The 26,369-nt window shown below is 29.0% G+C and overlaps 4 protein-coding genes across 4 annotated transcripts in view; 3 read left to right on the top strand and 1 right to left on the bottom strand.

Moving 5' to 3' along the window:
- The window catches only part of LOC126551608 (uncharacterized), a 231,092-nt gene that overhangs the window by 74,553 nt on the left and 130,170 nt on the right, over positions 1–26,369 (bottom strand). The window lies entirely within an intron of this gene.
- On the top strand, positions 17,771–18,299 carry LOC126552535 (uncharacterized). The gene is made up of 2 exons (XM_050207256.1): positions 17,771–18,075; positions 18,178–18,299. Exons 1-2 carry the CDS (start codon positions 17,799–17,801, stop codon positions 18,297–18,299), a joined length of 399 nt encoding a protein of 132 aa, XP_050063213.1. The 5' UTR covers positions 17,771–17,798.
- On the top strand, positions 18,702–20,541 carry LOC126552534 (uncharacterized). Its single transcript, XM_050207255.1, has 2 exons — positions 18,702–19,781; positions 19,918–20,541. The coding sequence occupies exons 1-2, from the start codon at positions 18,702–18,704 to the stop codon at positions 20,539–20,541; spliced, it is 1,704 nt and encodes a 567-aa protein (XP_050063212.1).
- LOC126551603 (ATP-dependent DNA helicase PIF1-like) lies at positions 20,532–21,545 on the top strand. The gene has a single exon (XM_050205499.1). The coding sequence runs from the start codon at positions 20,561–20,563 to the stop codon at positions 21,506–21,508; it is 948 nt and encodes a 315-aa protein (XP_050061456.1). The 5' UTR covers positions 20,532–20,560; the 3' UTR covers positions 21,509–21,545.

Here is a 26,369-nt window from a genome sequence, read left to right as displayed (position 1 = left end):
AACGTTATAGATGACTATAATTTTTCTTATTATATTGGTGAAAAATGTAATAGACGTATACGTTATCGTTCCTCAATTTTGAATAATCATCTAGAAGATTTAATAAATAAATTTGTTTAAATAAATCTATTTTTTTTTAACCTAATTTATATTATTTCTTTAATCTATTTTCCATTTTTTCTTTTTTTATACACCTACTTATATAGAAGTATTACTTTGTTCATAATAGCTTTTCCAAAACATAAAAAAAAAAATGTTTTTTTTTAGAAAATGGGTTTACTTAACCATATCTTAATTGAAATTCATAGATTGGATGAAGAAATCGATGATAATGATGAGAAGGAAGTACAAAGTAAACATGAACAAAGAAAAACTATAATTTTAATCAAAAGAAAAATTAAAATATTAAGATATGAAAAATACTTAGCTAAAACACTTTTACAAGATATAAAAAAATAAAAATCTTAAAAGAGAATATAATAAATTTGAGAAATGAAATATTACTTGTTAATAAATATTATGATTTGTAGGGTTATGTTAGATTTCGAAAACAGACGTTAGCTTATCATCTGCATAGCGATTATTGTACATTATTGGAAGATCTAAATTTATTAACAGAATCTTTTTGTTTGAATCTAAAATTAATTTTTTTTAAAAAAACTAAGTACTCATAGTTTATTTAAGAATGTTATTATTATTATTTTTTTTAAAAATGTAAAACAAAAAAAACATACATTTATATATAAATATTATGTGTTTTTTATTATTTCAGTCTCATTATAAACAGAAATATAATAACAAAAAAACAGCGTATGAACACGATTGGAAGTGGACTTATTGAAATAGAAAGATTTAGAAAAGGTTCAAAAACTTTCATAATTAAGAACTGTGAAAATTATATAGATTACAAATTATTTTTTAACTATATTTTACATGAGTTAATTTTAAAGTTAAGACAATCGTGTATTAAATCGTCGATCAAATTTAATTTACACGTTGACGCTACTTACACACGTCCTATAACACATGATAAACAAGATGTGGCTTTTAAAACTTCGAATGTTTTAGCATGTAATTCATCCGATTTCGCTAGTTTGTTAACACAAAGTTTGATAAAATATTAGCTGAAGAATCTGAATTTATTGCTAAAGGTTCAGGATGGACACTTGTTTCAATAGATGGGTTACAGTTGAGAATCAATTTAGTAAATCCATTAAAAGGAGGTGCATATTTAGATTTACCTAAATTTATACGAGAAAAAAAGGCTATTATAAACGTTAAAAATAAAGATAAATACTGTTTTAAATATTCTATACTAACCAAATATGATAAGCGTTCTAATAAATCACGATTTAACCAAAAATATTTTGATTTTCTTGAAAAAAAGAGTGGGTTAGATTTTAAATGTATTGATTTCCAACACCAATAAATCAAATTAAAAAATTTGAACGTTTAAATAATGTTTCAGTTAATGTTTATAGTTTAAATAATAAAGGCACTATTTTCCCTCTATTTATAAATAATAAAGAAGAAAAAAATCATTTTGATCTATTTTTTGTCAATAATCATAAAACATCGCATTATTGTTATATTAAAGATTTTTCAAGATTTATTAGAAGTCAGAAAACTAAAAACTGTTCTAAATTAATTATTTGCAAGAGGTGTTTTACAACTTTTGGAAATAAACCATGTAAAAGTAAACTTTGGGGTGAAACAGGATTAACTGAACATAAAAAAATGTGTAGTAAGAATAAATTAGGAATACCGATAATGTTTGAAGAAGGAAAAGAAAATAAATTCATATTTTTTAAAAGTTATAAAAAAACTTCTAGAATACCATTTGTTATTTATGCTGACTTTGAATGTATTTTAAAACCTAAACAGACAAATGAATTCACTAAGACTAGTAAAACTTATATCACACATTTACATGAAATTATGAGTTATGCATTTTATGTAAAAGTTGACTATAATATTATCACAGAAAAGTTAATGCAACAGTTTAAAATTCCAACAAACATAATAATTTATAGAGGTATTGATGCGGCAAAAAATTTTATGGAAAATATGATTGATATTTCAAAAAAAAATAAATGATATTTATCAAATTAATGTACTAATGATTACGTTAGAGCACTATAGAAGCAGGTATGTGCATCCGCCATTTTGTGTGCAAAAGATTGTAAGATATCCTATTATCATATCTTGATAATATGAGTATCACATTAAATATTATGTATAATTGTTTAATTGTATTCGTTATTCGAGTTATTATAGCTTATTAGTTATTAGTAGTTAATAGTTATTACTTATTAGTTATTAGTTATTACTTAACCAATTAAAAAAAAAATATATTTTTCTATAACTTGAATTATATCTCCAAACAGAACATTTGTGGGATGGTTGCTTTCTACATAACGCTGTTTACCATTGATTATAAATATTAGTTTTTATAATAATTAACTTAAGAACATAAAAGTTAAGTACCTAACTCATTTATACAACAACCTGCATTGTATATATTATGGCTTGTTATTTGTGTACATCTGATGATCCAATGCAGATTACAGAAAATAAAACAGTTGCTGCTAGCTAATGAACATTTATCATCCATGCAAATATTGAGTAATGATCATAAAAAGGTATGTAAAATTGACAAATGTTATTAATGGTTATTACATTAAATATATTCAACAAACTTGACAAATTAATTAATCAACTAATAATAACTACTCAATGCTTTGTATCTGATTTCTATGCGACATAATGTATGTTTAATTTTTATAGGAAAAAAATCATGACTGCAATAGTTTCAACCAAAAAGCTGAGCAAGAAATAACTAATTTAAAATTAGAAATAAAAAAGCTGAGTCTTAGAAAAAATAATATGGATCTTTTACTAAACTATTTCAAATCTAAGTGATCTTCATCTATGAATGTGAAATTGGGTGAACAAACTAGATCAGCACTTCCTAAGGACACCACAATCTACGGCTCATAATAAATAATTAAAAATAATAAAGTAAAGACTATATTTAGTTGTAAGATAAGTCCTGATTTATTTAACAAACCAATATAATGATTACCTAGGGAATCTATAAAATAAAAAAACAATAAATTGGCTTAGTTTTAATTTTAATTTGCTTTCTTATTTTCGGATGCTGTTCCATATATATATTTTTTTTTTCTACAAATGGATAAATTACAAGTTGCATAAGATCTAATAGTAAAATAATGTTTTATAAGCTTATGTTTGACATTGCAATTTTTTTCACAAAGTGGATAATTAATCTTTATGTTATTACTCATTTCATCTATAATATTAGAATTTGAATTATGTAAAAAGTGATTTTTATATTTCCTATAGACCAATTCACAATTAAACATTAAAAGTACAGTATTAGAACAAGGTTCTTTTAATCCTCCTTTGTCTAATGATTTTGTGTAAAATTTATACTTTTCAGGAAAATGTTCAGTGTCTGTGGTGTTACACATGAACGTACAACATTTATCACATGATACTTTTAATATTGCATTTGTAGTACTTCCAGCCAAATGATATACAATATTCATATCATATTCAGGGAGAGTTTTTAATGCATCTGAAATATTGTCTATATAATCTATTGGTTCTATTGGTTTAGCATTAATAGTTGGCTGTAGTATATCGATAGAAGTACTATTGAAGTTTTCAGGAACTTTTTTAAAATAATTTAATAAAAATTCATCACTATCATTCATGTAATTGCTTCGTTTTACATCAGAAACATACTGTGACATTAGTATAATTTTGAGTGCTCTGAGGGATTGAATTGCGTTTGGAGTTTGCCCTGCCTTACGATGCATTTGAGAAAAAATATTTTCAACCGCATCTTGGGTGAAACGATGACACAATATAAAATCAAATCCATTACAAAATAATAACTCACTTGTTTCAATAATTGATAATGAAGACATAATGAGACCAACATTCAAAGGTTTCCATCCATTTAATCCAAACTCAGTCTGTTCAACTATTCCAATCAATTTCTGAAGGAAATCATATTTTTTTTCCTTGTTTCTTTTGGTTATTGATGTTTTCCGTAATTTACTAGATGTTAATGAAAACCACTCATCGATTAATCTAATAAAATGAGCAGTGGTTAATGCATCTTTAGGTAACAATTCACAGTTGACAGCAGTTTCCACTGCAGCTGCAGTTTTCAGAGAGAAAAATTGTACTGCTGCCCCAACATGCATTTTTTGAAAATTATTTGGATATATGACTTCTCTTTTTAAGTGATGCAGTAAGCGAAGTTCTTCATCCCTATTTGAATCCTTTCGCTGTTCAATATTCCACAAGTCCGCCACAAACTTACAGTGAACATATTCTGTAGGTAGACCTTCTGCTTCACAGTATTCTTTTGGTAATTTTATTGGGTTCCTTAATGCAGTACTTTTTAAATTTTTAATCAGATGGCATACGTCTGGCATAATAAATATATTATTATCATCATAAGTAAAAAAACACTGTCTAATACCAGTTTTTTGAATTTTTACACCTAAATCTTTCCATAGTGATCTGTTTTCATTTCCCATATCAGAAGATAATGAAACAACTTTCAAACCAGCATGTTTACAAAACTCTATGCAATCAAAAATAAACTGTTTAGTTAATTCAGGAGCAGGGGACCCATCTGTAATATGAGCACCAATTACTTGTTTCCAATTATTCTTTACACTACGTAGCAACACTAATAAAAGTTTATTTCCTAGTTTATCAACATTACCAAGAGTAATCTTTCCATATCGTTTACCTCGGTTTTTATCATATGATTCTTCACAGCTAATTTCCATTTCATCAAATGAAAGAACACAGAATCTATCTTCTTTCTCTAACTGTTGTACTTTATAGATTAAAGGTTCTAACATTGATTCAAACAATCCAAATTCTAATGTAAGACCCTGTAGTCGACGAGTTATGGTGCTATAACAGGGTATTGGAAAATTCATTTCTCTTAAAAATTTAAATCCATGAACACTAACAGCAAAACGAATTTTTAATGATTTCATAATTGTTTCATTGTCCCATTTCTGTACATGTGTTTCCTTAGTAAGAACTTTTATTTGCTGTTCAGTTAAAAATTGCTTCAAAGCAATCTCTCTGTCAGCGGTTTCTTTTTTTAATATTTCAACTTGTTTTTTTAATGCAACTATTTCTTTAACATACTGATGGCAATTAATACACTGTAATTTAACATGATATAGGTTTAGGTATAATTAGCATAATATAAGTTTTTTAATTTCAGTAATTAAAAAAAAAAAACAGTTTTATAGGAACTATTATAGAAAAAAAGAGCTAATATTATTACAGAAATATGCTTACAGATTCTAAATTTGAATTGTTTGTATCTTTTAAAGTATTTTCATTTGTAGAAACAGTATCTACAATCTTACAAGAAACATTGCAATCAGTAACAGGTCTCTATATAAATTGCAAGCATAATATATATATATAAGGTTAAAATATGGGTTTTTTAAGCTTAGTAATTAAAAAAGTTTTTTAGGAAATATTGTTGAAAAACCTCTTTTATTGCAAAAATATGCTTACAGATTCTAAATTTGAATTATTTGTATCTTTTAAAATATTTGCATTGGTAGAAACAGTATCTATAATCTTACAGGAAACATTGCCATCAGTAACAGGTCTCTATAAAAAATTGTGATTAAATTAATTGGACTACTGCACTACTGCCTAATTAACTGAACTATTGAACTAGGTACTGCATGTTCAGCAATTCAGCAAATAAGACCAACTCAAAATTATTAATGTACACACTATCTGCTTTAACATTAACAACCAGTGGCTATTTTCTGATTTTACGTAGTGCCCATATCTAAATTTGAGCTTAGTTACTATCAATTTGTCCAAGGTATAGTTGTTGCAGAATGCAAGGCCTAAAATACATCTGATTTCAGGGGACACACTTATTATTTTAAGTAATTTAACTGTTAAATTTGGGTTTTGACAGATTTTTATACCTAAAGAAAACCTGTGGAGGTTGTAACTTGGGACACACATTTGTTATTCAGGGGACACAGTATTTTAGGCCCCGATCAGAATGTTATAAAGTACTATAAAGGTGATACACATTTTTATTTTTCGTAATGAACAAAGTGTATTGTAGTACACACAAAAATAGCCACTGTTAATAACAATACATAATTTGTATAATTTACTTTATACAAGGATTTTCTTGAGGTCATTAATGGTTTTGGTGGATTAGGAACATCAAAAATAGTTGGAATTGCATTGCATTTCAACTTTTTTAATCCATCTATTCGATTTTGTTCAAACTGATTATCCTCAAAATGAATCTATTCAGTTAATAATTTAGTACAGATGATGCATAAATAAATGAAACAAATAATGTTTGTTAGATTACATGGCAAAGTCGTGCTGAATCAGTTGGAATCCATTTATCTCGCCTACAATTATTAATCCAAATTTGTCTTCGTTTTGGGTCTCTCGGAAATCTACATAATGGATAGCCCTGACTGCTTCGATTAGTACAATTTACTGCAGAACATGACATATCTAATCTTGTAGATTAGAATATTTAAATAACTGAATACCTAAGGAGTAAGTAGATGTAGAAATAAGAGATTAATTTCAAAATTTGAAGATCAAATTTGTTATAATTTTTCTGTTATTCAGTAATCAGTATAGCTATCATAGGCAATCATTATCATTTTATCAGTTTTGTTGCAAACAAAATGGCGGATGCACATACTCATACTTATAGTGCCTTAATTACGTTGACTGAAAAGGAGGAAAAAGAATTTCAAATAGCAAAGGTTTGTAAAATATGTTTATTATCTTTTGAAGAAAATGAATTATATAAAGTTAGAGATCACTGTCATATTACTGGTAAATATAGACAATGTATTTGTTTTAAATGTAATTTGAAATAACCAACCCATCATTTGTTCCAATTTTTTTTCATAACTTATCATACGATAGTCACTTTATAATTCGAGAACTTGGTTTTGATGATAAGAATATACATGTTATTCCAAATTCTGTAGAAAAATATATATCTTTTAGTAAAGAGGTTGCTCCGAGATTTAGTATAAAATTCGTTGATACATTCCGTTTTATGGCCTCCTCATTAAGCGAGCTTGCAAAAAATTTACTTGAAGATAAATCAAGGTTTAAAGAAACTTTAAAATTATTTTCTAATAAACATTTGATTTAGTCACACGAAAAGGGGTTTTCCCTTATGAGTATATTGATAGTTGGAGTAAATTAAACGAAACTCGATTACCTTCAAAATCTGCATTTTATAACTCTTTAAAAAATGAAGAAATTAATAATAATGATTATTCTCATGCTAAAAAAATTTGGAAAGTATTTAATATTACAACTTTGGGTGAGTATAGTGATCTTTATTTGAAAACTGATGTCACCATACTAACGGATGTGTTCGAAAATTTTAGAGATTTATGTTTATCTACTCTTAGTCTAGATCCTGCTCATTATATGACTGCTCCAGGATTTGCTTTCGATTGTATGCTTAAATATACTAAGGTTAAATTAGAAAAATTGACTGATTATAACATGTGCAACGTTCTCTGATACTTATATTAAATATAATACATAAATTACTACATACTGTAGCCGATAATAACCACAACACTAGGGGCATAACAAACAACACCCCTATAGTTATGCTAGGGGGGAGCAGTCAAACAAGTAATGATCGAGTATAATAAATTAATATTTAAAAACAAATGGTAACAACCAATCGAAAGTATCATCGCCCGTATGCTTTCTACCCACAGGAAAATAATGACAAATAATCCGGTGCCACCCGGTAGAATATACTAGGTGCGTAATCACTCACCCGGTAGAATATTACAAACACATAATTTATATTATTGACGCACGACATCGTTCAGATAACGCAAAGCGTGGGTAGAAGCGGATGCAGGTGCAGATGACCAACAGGGACCTGAAGGTACCGCGGGAGTCCCTGGACGATATATAAGGGGGCCCAAGATATAAGATAAGGTATAAGATTAGGCACAATTCAGACGTGATCCACCAGAGTTAGAGCAAGCACCTTCACGTCACCCAGTTTAATATTTTATGTCTCCTGGACTTAGAATATTTTTCACAAGTTTAATTAAATTAATTAATTGGACTTAGAATAATTTTTAAATAAAAACACTTAGAATAATTTCGAGAGTTTCATTTATTTCACAAAACCTTTCCGATTCGACATCATTCAACTGATTGTACGTGGCACGTTACACATGCTTTTATATTTTGAATCCTCAATCAGAGGGGGTATCTGTCAATCAGTTAAAAGATATGCTAAAGCAAACATACCAAACATTAAAGGTTTGAACTATAATCCTAATAAATCAATTTCATGGATTACATATCTTGATTGTGTAAATTTATATGGAAAGTCGATGTTAACTGAGCTACCTTTCAAAGATTTCGAATGGGTTGATGACTTGAACATAGATGTTACTAAAATTCCTGATGATTCAAAAGTCGGATATATATTAGAAGTTGATATTGATTATCCTGAATATTTACATGAAAAACATAATGATTTCCCGTTTTTACCTTTAAACGAATGTCCTCCAAATTCAAAAGTTAAAAAATTATTAACTACTTTATCATCAAAAAAAAAAAATATATATTACACTATAAAAATTTAAAACAAGCAATTGCTAATGGTCTTAAATTAGTAAAAAATCATCGAGCAATCAAATTTTCACAGAGTAAATGGATGGCCTCATATATCGAACTATGTACGAGAATGAGGAGAGAAGCTAAAAATAGATTTGAAAAAGATTTTTGGAAGTTATTAATTAATAGCGTTTTTGGTAAATGTATGGAGAATGTTCGAACTAGAGTTTCTTTAAAACTGGTTACATCAGATAAACAAGCAAATAAATTGATGATGAAAATACTTTTAAAGATAGAACTATATACTCTGAAAATCTTATGGCTATTCACCAACATAAGAAAACTATCAAATTCGATAAAGCAATTTATGTAGGGTCTGCAATTTTAGATGTCTCGAAAACATTTATGTATGATTTTCATTATAATGTAATGAAAAATAAATATAATAATAAAATACGATTATTGTACTCGGATACAGATTCTTTGATATATAATATTCGAACATTTAATTTTTTGATGATATTAGATATGATTTATTTCCGTATTTTGATACATCAAACTATCCAAAAGATCATTATTGTTTTAGCGAAAATCATAAAAATCAACCTGGTTATTTTAAAGATGAAATGGGAGGAAAAATTTTAAAAGAGTTTGTTCATTAAGACCGAAATTATATGCTTACAAGACTGAAAACAACGATGAGGTTAAAAAAGCTAAAGGTGTAAAAAAATATGTAATTAATCAACATATGTATTTTAAAAATTATATAGAAGTATTAAATGCGTACATAAACCATATCTCTATTGATAATAAACAAACTTGTAGAAACATGAATTTTATTCAATCGAATAAACATGTTGTTCATTCTAAAACAATGAATAAGCTTGTACTAAGTGGTAACGATGATAAACGTTTTATAACAAACGATGGGATTAATTCACTAGCATACGAACATTATAAATTAAAAAAATAATTATTCTAATATTCACTATATTTAAGAAAATCGATATTAAGTATTTCTAAATTTAAATCATTATCATCAGTAGGTGTTTTTTCCACGCTATCTAGTGATAATAATTATTTCTAAATTAAATTATTATCATCAGTAGGTGTCGTTCAAAGTGAAAGGAAAACATTATATGAATAACTAAAATAATTTAATTCAATACTGTTTTTTTTTTATTTTTATTAAAAAAAAAAATTATTTAATAATATCTTTCGATAATATCCATGAATTATGACTGGAATCAAAACCCATCCATTTAACAAGCATTTTATCTTTAACTTTTTTTATAATACGTTCAATTAGAAATGTGTTTGGAAAATCGGTCAATTTAATTTCTTGCTCATAAAAACCACCTAGAATTATATTGTTTGATCCATCCTTTAGCTGATAAGTTATTGGTTCTGTATGTAAAACTTTTGAAACTGTGAAAATTTCTGTTGTCCAATTCGGTGTATATCCTTTACTAAATATATGCTTATATTTTGATATTCTTACTTTATCATTAATTTTAAATTTGGTTTATATAATGTTTTATTTGTTTGTATATTTGATTTGATTTTACTTGTATTTATTCTAGCTTCATATGGTGTACATTAATTGATCTATGTTTTGTATGATTATAATTATAAATAATTTTTGATATTTTGTTATACCAATACCATGCACCTGTTGCAGTAAAATGTTTGTATATATTATTTTTTAGAGTTTGTATAACACGTTCTCCAATTGAACACTTGATAACGCTATGTCTAATTTTATTTTTTTTCATTAACTGTTGAAATTGATTATTATAAAATTCTGTACCATTATCTGTTTGTAATAATTTTGGATTAGCTTGTTTTAATATATTAAACATACTTTTGTACATTCTTTTCCTGTTTTATTTTTCAATGATTCTACCCATACATATTTCGTGTATGTATCTATAACCACAGAACAATACAGAAGCGACACTCTGCTTGGTGGCCGATCTCTGGTGGTTTAGTGTTGATGTTGTAAATGATTACCTGGTGGTTTAGAAGTGTTGTTAGGAACGATTTATTTTACAACAAACGGTTTGTTGTTTGTTTACGTTTTGAAATTTAAATAATTTAATACTACGACAACTGTCTACAACTATTAAGTATTAACTTACAATTATTCGCATTACGCGTTCCAAAGTTTTATTTTAATTATTATTAGTAATTATAATTATAAATAATAATTAAAATAATCATGGTTATGACATGCGCTGCATCGTTTTGTTACAACAAGAGTGGACAGAAACAACCCAAGGTTTCGTTTTTCAGGTTTCCGAAGAATGTTGATGAGTAAGTACAAATAGTATTATTCATTTATATTATTTTTTATGTAGGTACCTAATATTATAGAATTATAGACTTTTGAAGAAAAGTTTATTGTTATGGTACTTGTTATATATTATGTTATCCTAGTTATAGTGTGTGGAAGTCGATAACTCACACGTACCATCGTTATTACTGGGTTATATATTTTATTATTATTTTAGTCAGTATTTTTTATAAACATTTAATTGCATTAAAATTAAATAAGCTATATGGTATTATGTGATGTTTTAGGTGTAATCAATGGGCATCCTTAATTGGTAGGAATGACTTGGTAAATTGTAATGTTCAGTTTCAAAGAGTCTGTTCTGAACATTTTGAAGCTACATGCTTTACATCTTCATCAGAGGGACGACAGAAAGTGCGTCTTATCAGTAGTGCTATGCCCTCAAAGAAGAAGCAAAACGATTTAGAGCTTAATGCTGTCACTTTCAATGATGAAGCTGCAACTTCTGGGGGACAAGTATCTATGATGACTGTAACAGATGTTTGTGACGAAGAATGTTTTAATAATTTTGAAATTCCAACTGATGTATCACAAATGATCATTGAAAGTTGTTCAACTCCATTGTCACTTAATCACCAAAGTAACTTAAGTAGTTCAAATTTGTCTTTATCATCAACAAGTAGTTCTTATTCAATGACTTCGACACAAACATCGTTACAATTATCATCAGATACCCCACGAAAACGTAAACTTAGGAAAAGTATGAAATATAAAGATGATCAGTATAAGGATTTACTTAAGCAATTCACTGAATTAAAAAATCTGTAGATAGAGCAAAACATCCCACACTTCTAGATTTCCATGAAATATGTGATACATTTTTAAGGCCTGGCATCGCTAAGTTCGTTAAATCACAACCTTCCTTAAATATCAAATCTAAAGGTTTCCGGTATTCTAATTCAGTGAAACAATTTGCACTTAAAATTCATTTTCTTGGGCCTAAAGTATATCGTTTAATTAAAACAACTTTTAATTTGCCAAGTATAAGAACTTTACAAAGAGTCACTGAACGTTGAGAAATAAATCCTGGTTTTAGTGACTTGGTGTTCAAAGTGTTAACTTTAAAAGGTAGTACCATGTCTGCAAAGAGTAAAACATGTGTTTTATGTGTAGATGAGATGTCTATTAAAGCGTTTCTTTATTATAACACTGTTAAGGATCAAATTATTGGATTCCATAACACTGGCTCCATCAAAACATATGAGCTAGCTAAGTCAGTAATGGTAATTATGATTCGTGGCTTGCATGATACTTGGAAGCTGCCTCTATGTTACTTTTTTGTTGCCTCTAATTGTTCTGGTTATGATTTGCAAAGTATAGTTTTTAATTGTATTCAAAAATTATCCAGTATTTCTTTTAATGTTAAAGTAATGATTTCTGATTTGGGGTCCAATTTTAAAAAATTTGCTGATCAACAAGGTATTACACCAGAAACTCCTTATTTTAATGTATCAGGAAAAGAGATTGTTTTTATGTTCGATCCCCCTTATTTACTTAAAGCAACAAGAAATAACTTTTTCAACTATAAATTTGAATGTAATAATAAAATTGCAGAAAAAATTCATTTAGAAAAGTTCTATTCAGCAGATAAGACCCGAAATATTCGTTTAGCACCTAAATTAACTGACATTCATCTTAATCCAAATTCATTTCAGAAAATGAAAGTTAAATTTGCTTCCCAAGTATTTAGCAAAACTGTAGCTGCTGGAATGGAAACTTGTATGTTAACTGGTGACTTATCAGCTGAAGCTATTTTATTAATTCCACGGATAGTCTTTTTGATACATTCAATTCTCGACCAAATTTAACTGAAATAAATATTGAAGAAGAACCGTCCAATTCCAAATGTTTTTGTCTACCTTTTACTAGTGCTGATTTTCAAGTAAAATTCTTAAAATCAATGTTTGAATATTTTAAGTGTTTAACTGTTAAACGTTATAACACTGTTAAAAATGAATGGGTAGTTATTAATAAAAGTTTTAATTTAAAATTCATTAATGGATGGTTAGTGTCAATAGCAGGTTTATTAAGACTTTTTCAAAATTTACAAAAAGAACATCCTACAGAGGATTTAGTGCTATATACTAATAGACTGAATCAAGATTGTCTTGAAAACTTTTTTGGAACTACTCGTATACAAAATGGAAATTGTATTAATCCAACTCCCATTCAATTCCAACGTACTTTTAAAAAACTGTTTTCTTTAAATGTTTTTGAACACTCTGAAGGAGCTAATTGTATAGCTGATTTAGATGAAATTTTAACGACCATTAATGATACACCATCTGTTGATTTAGAAGCACTATTTTCAGAAAAAAATCTAATTGTGTTGAAAGCTTTACCTGTTGAGGGATCAAGTTATAAAATACTCGATCTACCTGAACAAAATGCCTTAGCCTATGTTTGTGGATATTTAATAAGTAAATGTATTGCAGTACATAATTGTGACACTTGTCTCAATTTTGGAAAGGCCACTACAAATTTAACAAGTGAAACGTTTTATTGTTTGTTAAAAAATCATGAACAAGATACTTCATCAGTTTTCGGTAAATTCATGATGCCTGACTCTAGTTTCTACCAATATGTTTTTACTTTGGAATCAATTTTTGATCAAAATTTTACTTCCTTTGCTGCAATGCCAAATGTTGGTCAACAACTTCGTTCTCTTATGGACAATGTTTATTTGATTCATCCTTGTGAAAATTTCCCTAGAAGATATCTTATTAATTTATACCTAAGGTTTAAAATTTTCAGTACTCTAAATAGAACAAACAAAATTATTAAGGCATTGGGTACAGGTAGTCGAAGTAGAAAATTACAAATATTATCCAATATGTAAATTAACTTGGTGTTATGATGGTGCTACGTGTTTTAAACATTCTCACATTTAAATACTGATCATTTTTATTATTATTCATGAATGTATGAAATTTTTATTGGGTGCTTTATAATAAATAAATATAATTATATACTTATACAAATCTTTTTATTTCACTAACCATTGTAATATAGGTATTTTTACAAGTTTAAAACCTCATATTAAAATATACTACGTCGGATCAATTTATTATTTACTTTCTCAAGCCAGGTTAACAAGTCCAGTGTCTAGAAAGAATGTCATTCATATTTCGTGTATGTATCTATAACAACTAAAATATACTTAAAACCAAGATTTTGTTTAGAATGAGATTGCATATCCATTAAATCAGCTTGCCAAAGGTCATCTTTAAATCACGTTATTATACTACGTCTTGGAAATACTTTTCTTGAAGGCCGATGTAGCTCATTAGCTAAACCCTTTAATGTAGACATTAAACTATAATATTCCTCTCACGTAATTCTTCTATAATAGATATGATTTCATTATTTACACCACTATTACCAGCATTTTGGGAAGATGTTAAAAGATTAAATCTAACAACTAATTCATTTGGATCATCATAATACACTAATTGTGTATGAGGTATTACATCTTTATATAAACCAGATCCTTTCTTAACTGACGGTGATAAACTAAATTTAAATAGCTGATCAGTTGGAGGTTCTTCAAATTTAGAACTAATCACTGAAGAAGAAAAATCAAATGGTTCATTTGATATGGCTGTATCATCAATAATGTTTCTTCGTTTTGCGCCTGTGCTAGATAAAAAGTTATCAAATTCTTTTAATTTTAATTGAGAAGGAGTTTTAACTTTTGTGTTATTTATTTTCAATACTTCCTCATTTAATTGTTTTTCATCAATTTTCATTCGATCATATAGATGTTTTACAACGTTCATCCATTTGAAATATCTTGAGGTTTTAGGTTTCCCGTCTGCCTTTAAATAAACTTTACTTGTTTTTAGAATATTATAATATGATTCCATATCTTCTATCGTCATATTTTTGGTACTTTCTCACATAATAAAGACCAAAGTCCTTTAGTCCAAGGGTAGTAATATCAAGCAAGCGTAAGTTACCATGATCAAAAGTGACAGGAATATCTGATATTTTAAGTTGATCATTAACCGAATCATAATGCATGCCATACGATTTATCATACCGTTGTAATTTAGGATTAGAAATTAAAAATTATCGAACGATGAATTTGATTCGTTTTCGCTATCTCCATCACTAGTGATCAAGGTATTTTTTTTTTTAGTAGTGTCAGAAATAAATGAAGTGTTTTTTTTCTGGAATTGATGTCAATGGTTTGAGTAAAGGTATAAATGTTTCGCGAAAATAGTTATCAGAATCTATAACACCACGCTTCATGTTCATTATTTTATGTTTGATTTTTTTTTTGATAATATCAAATTTTTTAACAAAACTTTATCTTTATTTATTGAAAATAATGAACTTAATATATCTGTTTCCTTCAACTAAAGATATACTATGTAGATTTTGTCTATATTACAACTATATTTATATACTTATTTTTTAATAAAAGTATGAAAACCACATCTATATCTACCTTCATTCATTTCACGTGTTTTATCAATAACCATAAATCCGTAATCACTATGATTCCAGCAGAAATGAGAAATTTTCCGAAATTCTGAGAAATCCATATCTGCTGATGAATGATCATTGAATATATGTTTTAAATTTGTATCATCCTGTTTTAGAATTATTAATAAATTTGAATTATCTCTTACCAGTTGCTTTCGAATTTTAGAATATGTTTGTGCTAAATAGAATACAGAGCTAGCACCTGAATGTCTACACATTCCGAAATATTCTCTTATTCGACTGCGACCACATAAAACATCATCGAAAATTATTACAGAATTCTTTTAGTTAAATTCGGTTTTATAACTTTATCAGCGTCTGAAAATATAAAAATGTTAGCACCTTTTATATCATCTATTATTTTTTTTTAATAAAACATATTTTTCTTGATTAGAAGTTTTTGAGTATAAATAAATATTTTCAAATCTTATTCCGTTTTCATGAGTGATTAGATTATACATTATATTTGTTTTACTTAACCCTAGGACCGACTATAATAGCACGTATAGTATCAGGTAATAACGGTCCATGTTTTGATGGTTTTTTTACTATTTGAGATTATCAACGTTCGAAATATCTATTATCTTTCTGTTCAATCAAATCATTTTTTTTTTTCTTATAAATACTCGGATTTTTTTAAATTTATAACGAGTGAAAGATAGTTGCTCAACCTGTAAGTAGAAATCAGATAGACTGGTGAAGGTTTTTATAAACTTCTTTAAATACTGAATAAAGTATGATGAAGGTTAAACAGAAAATAGGTATGATTATAAAGGTAAACATACAATAATCTTATATATAAAAATGAATCGCAAAATTTGGTAAGCGCATAACTCAACAACGCCTGGACCGATTTCGCTCATTCTTTTTTGTTTGGGTCGTAATTGTCAGGAGAAGGTTCTTACGGACGAAAAATTTGAGAAAGTTATCGGATTAGAGAAATATGACGAGGTGGTGATGAAATTACAGAGGCGCCATCTATCCAGCAAATAGTCAACTAAATTATTTTTGGTAGTCAATGGCAACCATTTAAATAAAATAAATCATTTATTTAAAATGTTTTTAAAAATGCATGCAAATAGACTTACAAACAACGCAAATGTTCGCAAATGTTCGTTGAAGTCCAAGGATGGTTTTTACGGCTAGAAAAATTAGAATTATTGCTGGAAAAACCCTAAAAATAGCCCTTTTCTTTTTAAAATAGCCCTTCCTATAATATTTATAATATAATACTGATCGTATCCATGGCAACCAACAATCGTGTTTTGTGCAGAGTGTTTAGTTAGTTAGTGTTTGTTTAGTTCGTGATTAGTGAAAAAATAATTATATTTGATATGCCTCCTATAAGACGAAGCAATTTAGGTAGAAGAACCAGAAATGCTACAAACCAAGCTAATTACCGATCTAATTCACAAACGCGTGAAGCGCGAGCAAGTTTGAATCGAGCTGCTTTTAGTTACGATGTGTCAATTGACTACAGTAACTACCAATGTGTTGTTATTGGTTCTATGAACTCGGTTTGCTCACACTGTAAGGCATTAAAATACAAAAACGAAGCCAATGGATTGTGTTGCGCAAATGGTAAAGTGAAATTGATACCATTGGATCCACCACCAGAACCATTGTACTCATTGGTTTCAGGAATAGGAACAGATTCTATACACTTTTTGACAAATATCCAACAATAAACAATTGCTTATCAATCATTTCACAAACAAATGTAGTTAAATTTAATTTGCCAACTTTCAATGTAGTGTATTTTAGCAGTATATTATGCATTACTCATAATTATTTTAGCGAACAAAATTTTCTGTCACCAAAGTTAAGATGTGTCACTAATCTTCAATTTCTTAATCATTACGAAATATATCACTTAGTCATCATATTATATGGTGTTTCAGTTTCAGTGACACTTTTATTATATTTTATATTTGATAGATATTAGTTAAAACTAAATATATACTTTTTAAGATCAAATATTATTTAAGTTTGATCACCGACAATCCATTAATTTATACCACACCATAATATATTTTTTTTATTTACAGATACAAGGGCAAATATATCACAGAGCAGGTTCACTGTTACCAGTGTCAGATAGCGACAACAAATTCCTGCAAATTTATTTTATGGGCAATTCACCACAAGAAATTGATCTGCGTTGTGCACATAACAATTTAGTAAAGAGGTCTATTGTAGAACAATTACAAACTTTATTTCATCAGCACAATCAATTGATTATATTGTTAAAACTGCCCTGGATCTGATGCCATCCGATAATCACAAAATTGTAATCAGAGCTGATAAAACACCTGCAGGTCAACATACAAGACGTTTTAATGCACCAACTATTAATGAAGTTGCTATCGTTGTAGTTGGAGAAAACTTGGAATCCCGTGATATTGTTTTACGTCGTCGGAATGATCAATTACAACGTATAAAGGAAACACACCGCTCATATGATGCACTGCAATATCCCATTATATTTTGGCAAGGTGAAGATGGCTACGATTTCTCAATAAAAATGATAAATCCCATTGCAGGTAACTAAAATATTAGTTTAGCTATGGCGATAATATCTCAGTCATTATATTATGTATTTTAATTTTATATTTGAATGTTATTAAAACAAAATCTATTTACAGGTTCTGAAACCAACAAAAAAGTCAGTTCAATGAACTATTATTCATACCGCCTAATGATTCGGGAAAATGAAGATAATCACATATTGAAATGTCGGCGATTATATCACAAATATTGTTGTTGACATGTATGTTAAAATTGAAACGGAAAGATTAACATTCATCAGGTTGAATCAAACCAAACTCCGATCTGAAGAGTATATTCACCTTCGAGATGCGATTAATACTGATGGAAATGCACAGAATGTCGGTCGGATGACTATTCTTCCAGCAACATACATCGGAAGCCCTCGGCATATGCACGAATATGCTCAAGATGCCATGTCGTATGTTCGTCATTATGGTACAGCAGATTTGTTCATCACATTACATGCAATCCGCAATGGATAGAAATCAATCAGGAGTTATTCTCTGGGCAATCACCCATTGATCGTCATGATATTACAGCCAGAGTCTTTAGACAAAAGTTGAAATCTTTAATGGATTTCATCGTAAAACATAATGTGTTTGGTGAGACACGCTGCTGGATGTATTCTGTGGAGTGGCAGAAACGAGGATTGCCACATGCACACATTTTGATTTGGTTGGTTGAAAATATAAGGCCAAATGAAGTTGATGCAGTGATATCAGCTGAAATCCCTAATGTACAAGTAGATCCTGGATTGCATGAGGTAGTTATCAAAAACATGATACATGGTCCCTGTGGAACTCTTAATCAAAATTCACCGTGTATGATGGATGGTAAATGTTCAAAACGATATCCACGGACATTAATATCGGAAACAATTACTGGTAATGACGGTTATCCATTGTATCGTCGCAGATCGACAGCAGACAATGGAAAATCAACAATTGTCAAATTAAATCAACAAGATATTGAAATAGATAATCGTTGGATTGTTCCATATTCACCCATTTTATCAAAGACATTCAAAGCACACATCAACGTTGAATCTTGCCATTCAGTGAAATCTATTAAATACATTTGCAAATATGTAGCCAAAGGGAGTGATATGGCTGTGATTGGAATTGGTGCAGAGAATTCCAATGATGAAGTTACCCAATACCAAATGGGCCGCTATGTCAGTAGTAATGAAGCAGTTTGGCGAATATTTTCTTTTCCTATTCATGAGAGACACCCTTCTGTTGTTCACTTAGCTGTGCATTTAGAAAATGGACAAAGAGTGTATTTTACAGCACAGAACGCAGTACAAAGAGCTGCTCAGCCACCATCTACTACATTAACCAGTTTTTTTGAGACATGCCAAAACGATGATTTCGCACAAACATTGCTATATTCTGAAATGCCAAAATATTATACCTGGAATCAATCCTCAAGGAGATTTATACGACGGAAACAAGGAAAACCAGTTCCAGGATATACAGATGTATATTCCACCGATGCGATTGGCCGGATTTATTCAGTACATCCAAGCAATGATGAATGTTTTTACTTACGACTGCTATTAGTCAATGTACGTGGCCCAACATCATTCCAACAGTTACGAACTGTTGATGGTGAATTGTGTGTATCCTACAGAGAAGCCTGTCAACGTTTGCAATTGCTTGAAAATGACGCTCATTGGGATCAAACTCTCAATGATGCTGTAATATCATCACACCGCTCATCAAATACGAACATTGTTTTCTATAATCATATCTACATGCTTCCCATCAAACCCAATTGATTTGTGGATCAAGTACAAAGATTATATGTGTGATGATATTTTGTATCAAATACAGAATAGAATGGGAAATCCAAATATACAAATCAGTGAAGAAATTTACAATGAAGCATTGATTTCAATTGAGGACATGTGCTTGATAATGTCAAACAAACTATTAATTCAATTAGGCCTGACCGCGCCCAATCGTCCAATGCATGACGCTTTTAACCAAGAGTTGCATCGAGAAAGACTGTATGATCTCAACGATTTGAAAGAATTAATTCAAACAAATCTTCCACTGTTAAATGAACAACAGAAGTATGTATTTGAAACTCTTATGAAAGTAACAAATGATGAAACTGGAGGGATTTACTTCTTAGATGCACCTGGTGGTACAGGAAAAACTTTTTTGATTTCATTAATATTAGCAACAATTCGCTCACAAAATAAAATTGCACTTGCACTCACTTCGTCGGGAATCGCAGCAACTTTGCTTGAAGGTGGTCGAACAGCCCATTCAGCACTAAAATTGCCATTAAATATGCATAGCAATGAAACTCCAACCTGCAACGTTTCGAAGAACTCTGCAATGGCAAAGGTTTTGCAGCAATGTAAATTGATTGTTTGGGATGAATGCACGATGGCACATAAAAAATCTTTGGAGGCTTTGGACAGAACCTTAAAATCTACGGAGCAATAATAACCGATTTGGTGGTGCAATGATTTTATTAGCAGGAGATTTTCGTCAAACATTGCCGGTGATTCCACGATCAACGCCAGCTGATGAACTCAATGCATGTCTAAAGTCCTCCAGTTTGTGGAAACATGTCAAAGTACTTCATTTAAGCAAGAATATGCGTGTCGAGTTGCAAAATGACCAATCTGGAAACATATTCTCTAAACAACTCATTGACATTGGTAATGGCAAATTTCCTATAGACATGTTGACTGGCTGCATTAACTTTCCTCTAAGTTTTTGTCAGTTAACTCGATCAAAAGATGAACTTATTCAGAAGGTGTTTCCAGATGTTTCTCAAAATTACAGAAACCATGATTGGTTGAGCGAACGAGCTATACTGGCTGCAAAAAACATAGATGTAAATGAATTAAATTTCAAAATTCAAGAACAAATTACAGGCGAATTGATGATATATAAATCAGTTGATTCGGCTACTAATCAAGATGATGTAGTCAACTATCCACCGGAATTTTTAAACTCGCTGGATTTGCCAGGATTGCCACCTCACAATCTTCAATTAAAGGTTGGATCGGTGGTTATAATGTTGCGAAATATCAACCAACCGCGTCTTTGCAACGGTACACGGTTAGCGATAAAAAAATTACTAAACAATGTGATAGAAGCAACTATACTCAAAGGAAATTATAAAGGAGAAGATGTTCTCATACCGCGCATCCCAATGATTCCGACTGATGTGCCATTTGAGTTTAAACGACTACAGTTTCCAGTGCGTCTTGCTTTTGCTATGACTATAAACAAGTCACAGGGGCAATCATTAAGTGTTTGTGGTATTAATCTAGAAAACCCATGTTTCTCACATGGTCAATTGTATGTTGCCTGTTCCCGTGTTGGAAAACCATCAGATTTGTTTATCTATGCGCCAGGTAATCAAACAAGAAACATCGTATACCACAAAGTACTACAATGATAATAATAATAATTATGATTCACATGATTAACAATAAAGCGATTACTTACTTTTAAATCATGACAGAACCGTCACCCTGGTGATAGGGCGTTGTGAATAAAAAATAATTAAATAAAACTATAACAGTTAAAACTATAACTACTTACTTTTAAATCATTATATATGTTTTATTTAATTATTTTTTATTCACAACTCCCTATCACCAGGGTGACGGGTTCAGTTAGGAGAATTTTTAAAATACGTAGGCACAAAAACTGCCACATTACAAATCTTTCGTCGTGAATTCGACGTAATATTAGCACTATCAATAAGATTAAATTAAAAATTAACACACGGCATACGAAAATGCAAAAAAAGAAAGTAACACACGGGCAACGCCGTGTCGGGTCAGCTAGTAAAAAAATAAAAAAGAGAACACTAGCTGCAAAAAAAGGAAAGGTTAAGAAAAATCCTAATGGTAAAAGATTGATTTTAACACCAGGTCAGACAGGAGGTGCGATTCCTCTAATTCCTATTTTCGCGGGGTTATCAGCTCTCGGTAGTTTAATGTCTGGGAGTGCTAGTGTTTATAATGCAATTCAAAATTCGAAAAAAAGAAAGGTAGCGGATTGAATTTAATCAATAATGGATCAAGGAAAAAAAACTGATAAAAACGTTACCTGACAGACCACTCACATCTAGAGACATTATAAAATACATTATAAAGTTTAATATCAATCATTTCCGAGGAGTCTTTTCACGAGATGACTTACCTAAAAAACCACGAACAATTGAATGTGGTATATTAAACTTAGACGTATCTTCAGGTGATGGAAGTCATTGGGTAGCGTTTTACAAAATTAAAGATAAGGTTGTATATTTTGATAGCTTCGGTGATTTACCTCCACCAATTGAATTACAAAACTATTTAAAAGGAAACACGATTATATAACTATTCAAATTATCAAGATTTAATTCATTTAATGTGGACATTTATGTCTTGAATTTTTACAATGTATGAATCAATTACATTAAGTTTAACTGGTAATACGACTACATTATCTGTACATTATTTTCCAGCAATTGATGAGTACGATGACTCTGAAATTGCTTTGTTAAATTTACAAACATATAATACATTTCCAAACATAAATGAAACTAATAACCAGTTTGAAATACATTTAGAAAACCCCGATCGTTTACTAAATAATAATAAATTTCCAACCTGTTATATCACACTGAAAAAGGGGTGTTACGGTATTAAGGATATTAAAAATCAAATTTTGACGCAAATAGATGACTTTTATAATGTTAACGAATACATTGGAATAAAACTAACAGAGAAAATAACTTTTGATATCGGGATTGATCAAGTAGATTTTAGGACAACCATATTCAGTAATGCAACAATACGTTTTAACGTAGCAAACGGTATAGGACCTTTATTGGGATTTGAAAAAAAAAATTATGAACCAGACATGCAATACATTGATGGTCATCGTTCATAGAAAGTGGTAAATTTAAACAGTGTTAATTCAATAAAAGTAATGTGCAATATAGCTCAAGGTTCATTCAACAACAACATGCCAAGTCATTCAATTTATGAGTTTTCTCCTAGGTACTGAGAACATAGGGACGAAGCTGATTCAATCTCCAACTAACCTAATATATTATAAATTAAATAAAACAAATATCGATTAATAACTATACAATTAGTTGATCAAGATCATAATCCGATAAACAATTTAGGTGAAAAATTAGTAATCGATCTACATATTAAACGTTACGGATCTTAAGATGGGATTAAAATTTAATATAAGCCCATTACAAAAGATAAATCTTGCTAGTCATATAACTAAAGACCGGATTTAATTGATATTGCAACTTTTTTTGTGGTTAAGATAAATCAAATCTGATCAAATATGTACACGATTTGTATTAATTACTGTCTTTCTGTTTAATTTTATGTTGCAATTTATTGCAATTTTTAATGTTTTTGCAATTTTTCTCAATTTTTTTCAATTTTGTATACTTCACGTAATCAAATGTACAAATCAATATTTGTTAACTAATTTTATAATATAAAAATAATAACATTATTGTGGATTTTTATTATTGGTTTGATTATATGATCTTAGAAGTATAAAGGAGTATTATCTATGTTATTTATCGCTCGTCTGGAATTTTCTAGATCAAATTACTGCGACTAGCGATAAGCGTCGTGTGCGTTTACCCGTTGATACGTACTATAGTACTTATTTCTTTGATCTGTTTAACCGTACAAACTGACCGTGAACGTAATCGTCGAAATGCCTAAAATAAAAAAAATTTAAAAGTAAAATTTCGAATTGGATTGCTCCTTATAATGAAAATAAAGATGTATTTTCATCAGATGGAAAGATTATATATTGTCTCGTATGTGAAAAGTCTGTATCTACTGAAAAAAAATATTTATTAGATCATCATTCCAAAACAAGTAAGTTTTGTATTTTATACTCATACTATTTTTTTTTTTTTTTTTACACATAATATTACACGTAACTCCATGTTATTTTATTTCAAAAATACATGTATATTTATTTTAGTTCAACACATAAATGCATTACAAAGGAATAAAGAAAGAAAACAGCAGATTTTCATTACTTCTCAAATCTCGAATAGTAAAAATGTATTTTTTGAAGATTTATGTAATGCATTTGTTGCTGCAAATATTCCTTTGCATAAGCTGGGCAATCATGTGTTAAAATCATTTTTGGAAAAGCATACTGGCAAATTAATTCCAGATGAAAGTACTTTAAGAAAAAATTACATACCAAATATTTATAAAAGCGTTATGGACCAAATAATTAGCGATATTGGAAATAATTACGTTTACATAATTGTTGACGAGACAACCGATCCAAGAGGTTTGTATAAATAATTTTTTTTTAATTTCTCATATAATAAAACATACTATTTTCAATTAGGTTTGTCTATTGCAAATTTATTAATTGGTAAATTAGATGGGACGCCTAGTAAATCATATTTAGTTGCATGTAAAGAACTAGAATCCACCAATTATGAAACTATTTGTCAGTTTATTAATTCCTCGTTAAAAATATTTCCTGGTATTGAACAAAAAGTATTACTTTTGATTAGCGATGCTGGTACTTATATGATCAAAGCAGCAAAAACATTAAAAATATTTTTTCCAAAATTAATTCATATTACATGTATGGCACACGCAGTTAATAGAGTTCTAGAGAAAATTCGAGAATTGTATCCTGACATAAATAAATTGATTAACAATGGTAATGTGTTAAGTACTTATTTAAAATTCAAATACATTTGTAACATATTTTGTTTATTTTAGGAAAAAAAGCTTTCCTAAAAGCACCATCTAGAATAAATAAATACAGAAAAGAAATGCCGGGTATACCTTTGCCACCCGAACCTATTATTACAAAATGGGGAACATGGTTAAACGCTGCACTTTTCTATGCGAATAATTTTGAAAAGTTTAAAAACGTGATTGAAAGTTTAACAGATGATGCTTTAAGTGTCGAAAAGCTAAAACTGCTTGTACAAGATAATGCAGTTAAATGTGATTTAGCATTCAAAAAATTACACTTATCTGAGTTATGCACGAATTTCAAAAATTTGGAAGAATCTAATAGTGAACAACTGAAAAGTATGGATATTTTTAGAAAAATTGAAGATATTTTAACAAATATTCCTGGTCCAAAAGGGGAAAAAATTAAGGAAAAATGTATGTATGTAATTGAAAAAAATGAAGGGTACAAAACTTTAAAGTGTTACTATGAAGTCATGTCAGGTAAAGCAAATGCTAATTTAGATATAACGCCTACTTTATTAAATTGTTTTAAATATGCACCAATAACGAGTGTTGACGTAGAACGTAGTTTCTCGTTGTACAAACATATTTTAAGTAATAGAAGATTTAATTTTAATGAAAATAATTTAGAAATGTATTTAATCATCAATTTTAATTCAAAAATGTAATATTAATATTGAATGTAACTAATGTAATATTAATTAATAAATATTTAAATACAACTTGCATTTTTATAGTGCAATTTATTTTGCAATTTTTATGGGATTTTTGGTGCAATTATACAATTTTATTATGCAATTTTTGAGTGTTTTTACTTTTTAATGCAATTAAATCCGGTCTTTACATATAACTAAAGCGTTACCGGTAACATCGAATAAAGTAAAAAAATAACAACGAAAAATAAAACAATTTTAAAGGCTTTAGGTTAAAAATTAAAGCAGAATGCCAGAAAGTGATATTTTAGATATAAGTTCACCGTTTGAAACCGATTCTAAAATTACGAAAATCGAATATCATTCATATACACCGTATACAACTTCATTTAATAATAATGATGAAATACGTATATCAATCCAACAAACAGATGTTTATCCGTATCTGAATGAAAGCTTTATATATTTAGAAGGTGAAGTATCAGATGCTGGAAAAGTAAAACTTACTAATAACGGTTTTTCCTATCTCTTTGAACAAATACGACTTGAAATCAATGGAATAGAAGTAGATAGTACAAGTGTACTTGGTATTACCAGTTCGTTAAAAGGTTATTTATCAGGTACACCTGATAATTATAATTGTTATGAAAATGCTGGTTGGATATTTAAAAATAGTTCAAACCCAGCAAATAGTAATGGAGAATTTAGTGCATGCATTCCGTTAAAATATTGGTTAGGTCTATTTGAAGATTTTAAAAAGATATTAGTTAATTCTAGATTAGAACTAATATTAACTCGAAGTCATAGCGATTTAAACGCTCTAAAAGTAATTACTAGTGGAAGTACAAATTCTGGAAAAGTTGTTTTGAATAAAATAGTTTTGAAGGTTCCACAT

Source organism: Aphis gossypii, chromosome X (assembly GCF_020184175.1).
Source record: "Aphis gossypii isolate Hap1 chromosome X, ASM2018417v2, whole genome shotgun sequence".
NCBI classification, from domain to species: Eukaryota; Metazoa; Arthropoda; class Insecta; order Hemiptera; family Aphididae; genus Aphis; species Aphis gossypii.
Note: the sequence above shows the minus strand (reverse complement) of the source record. Positions and strands in the feature narration are given on the sequence as shown.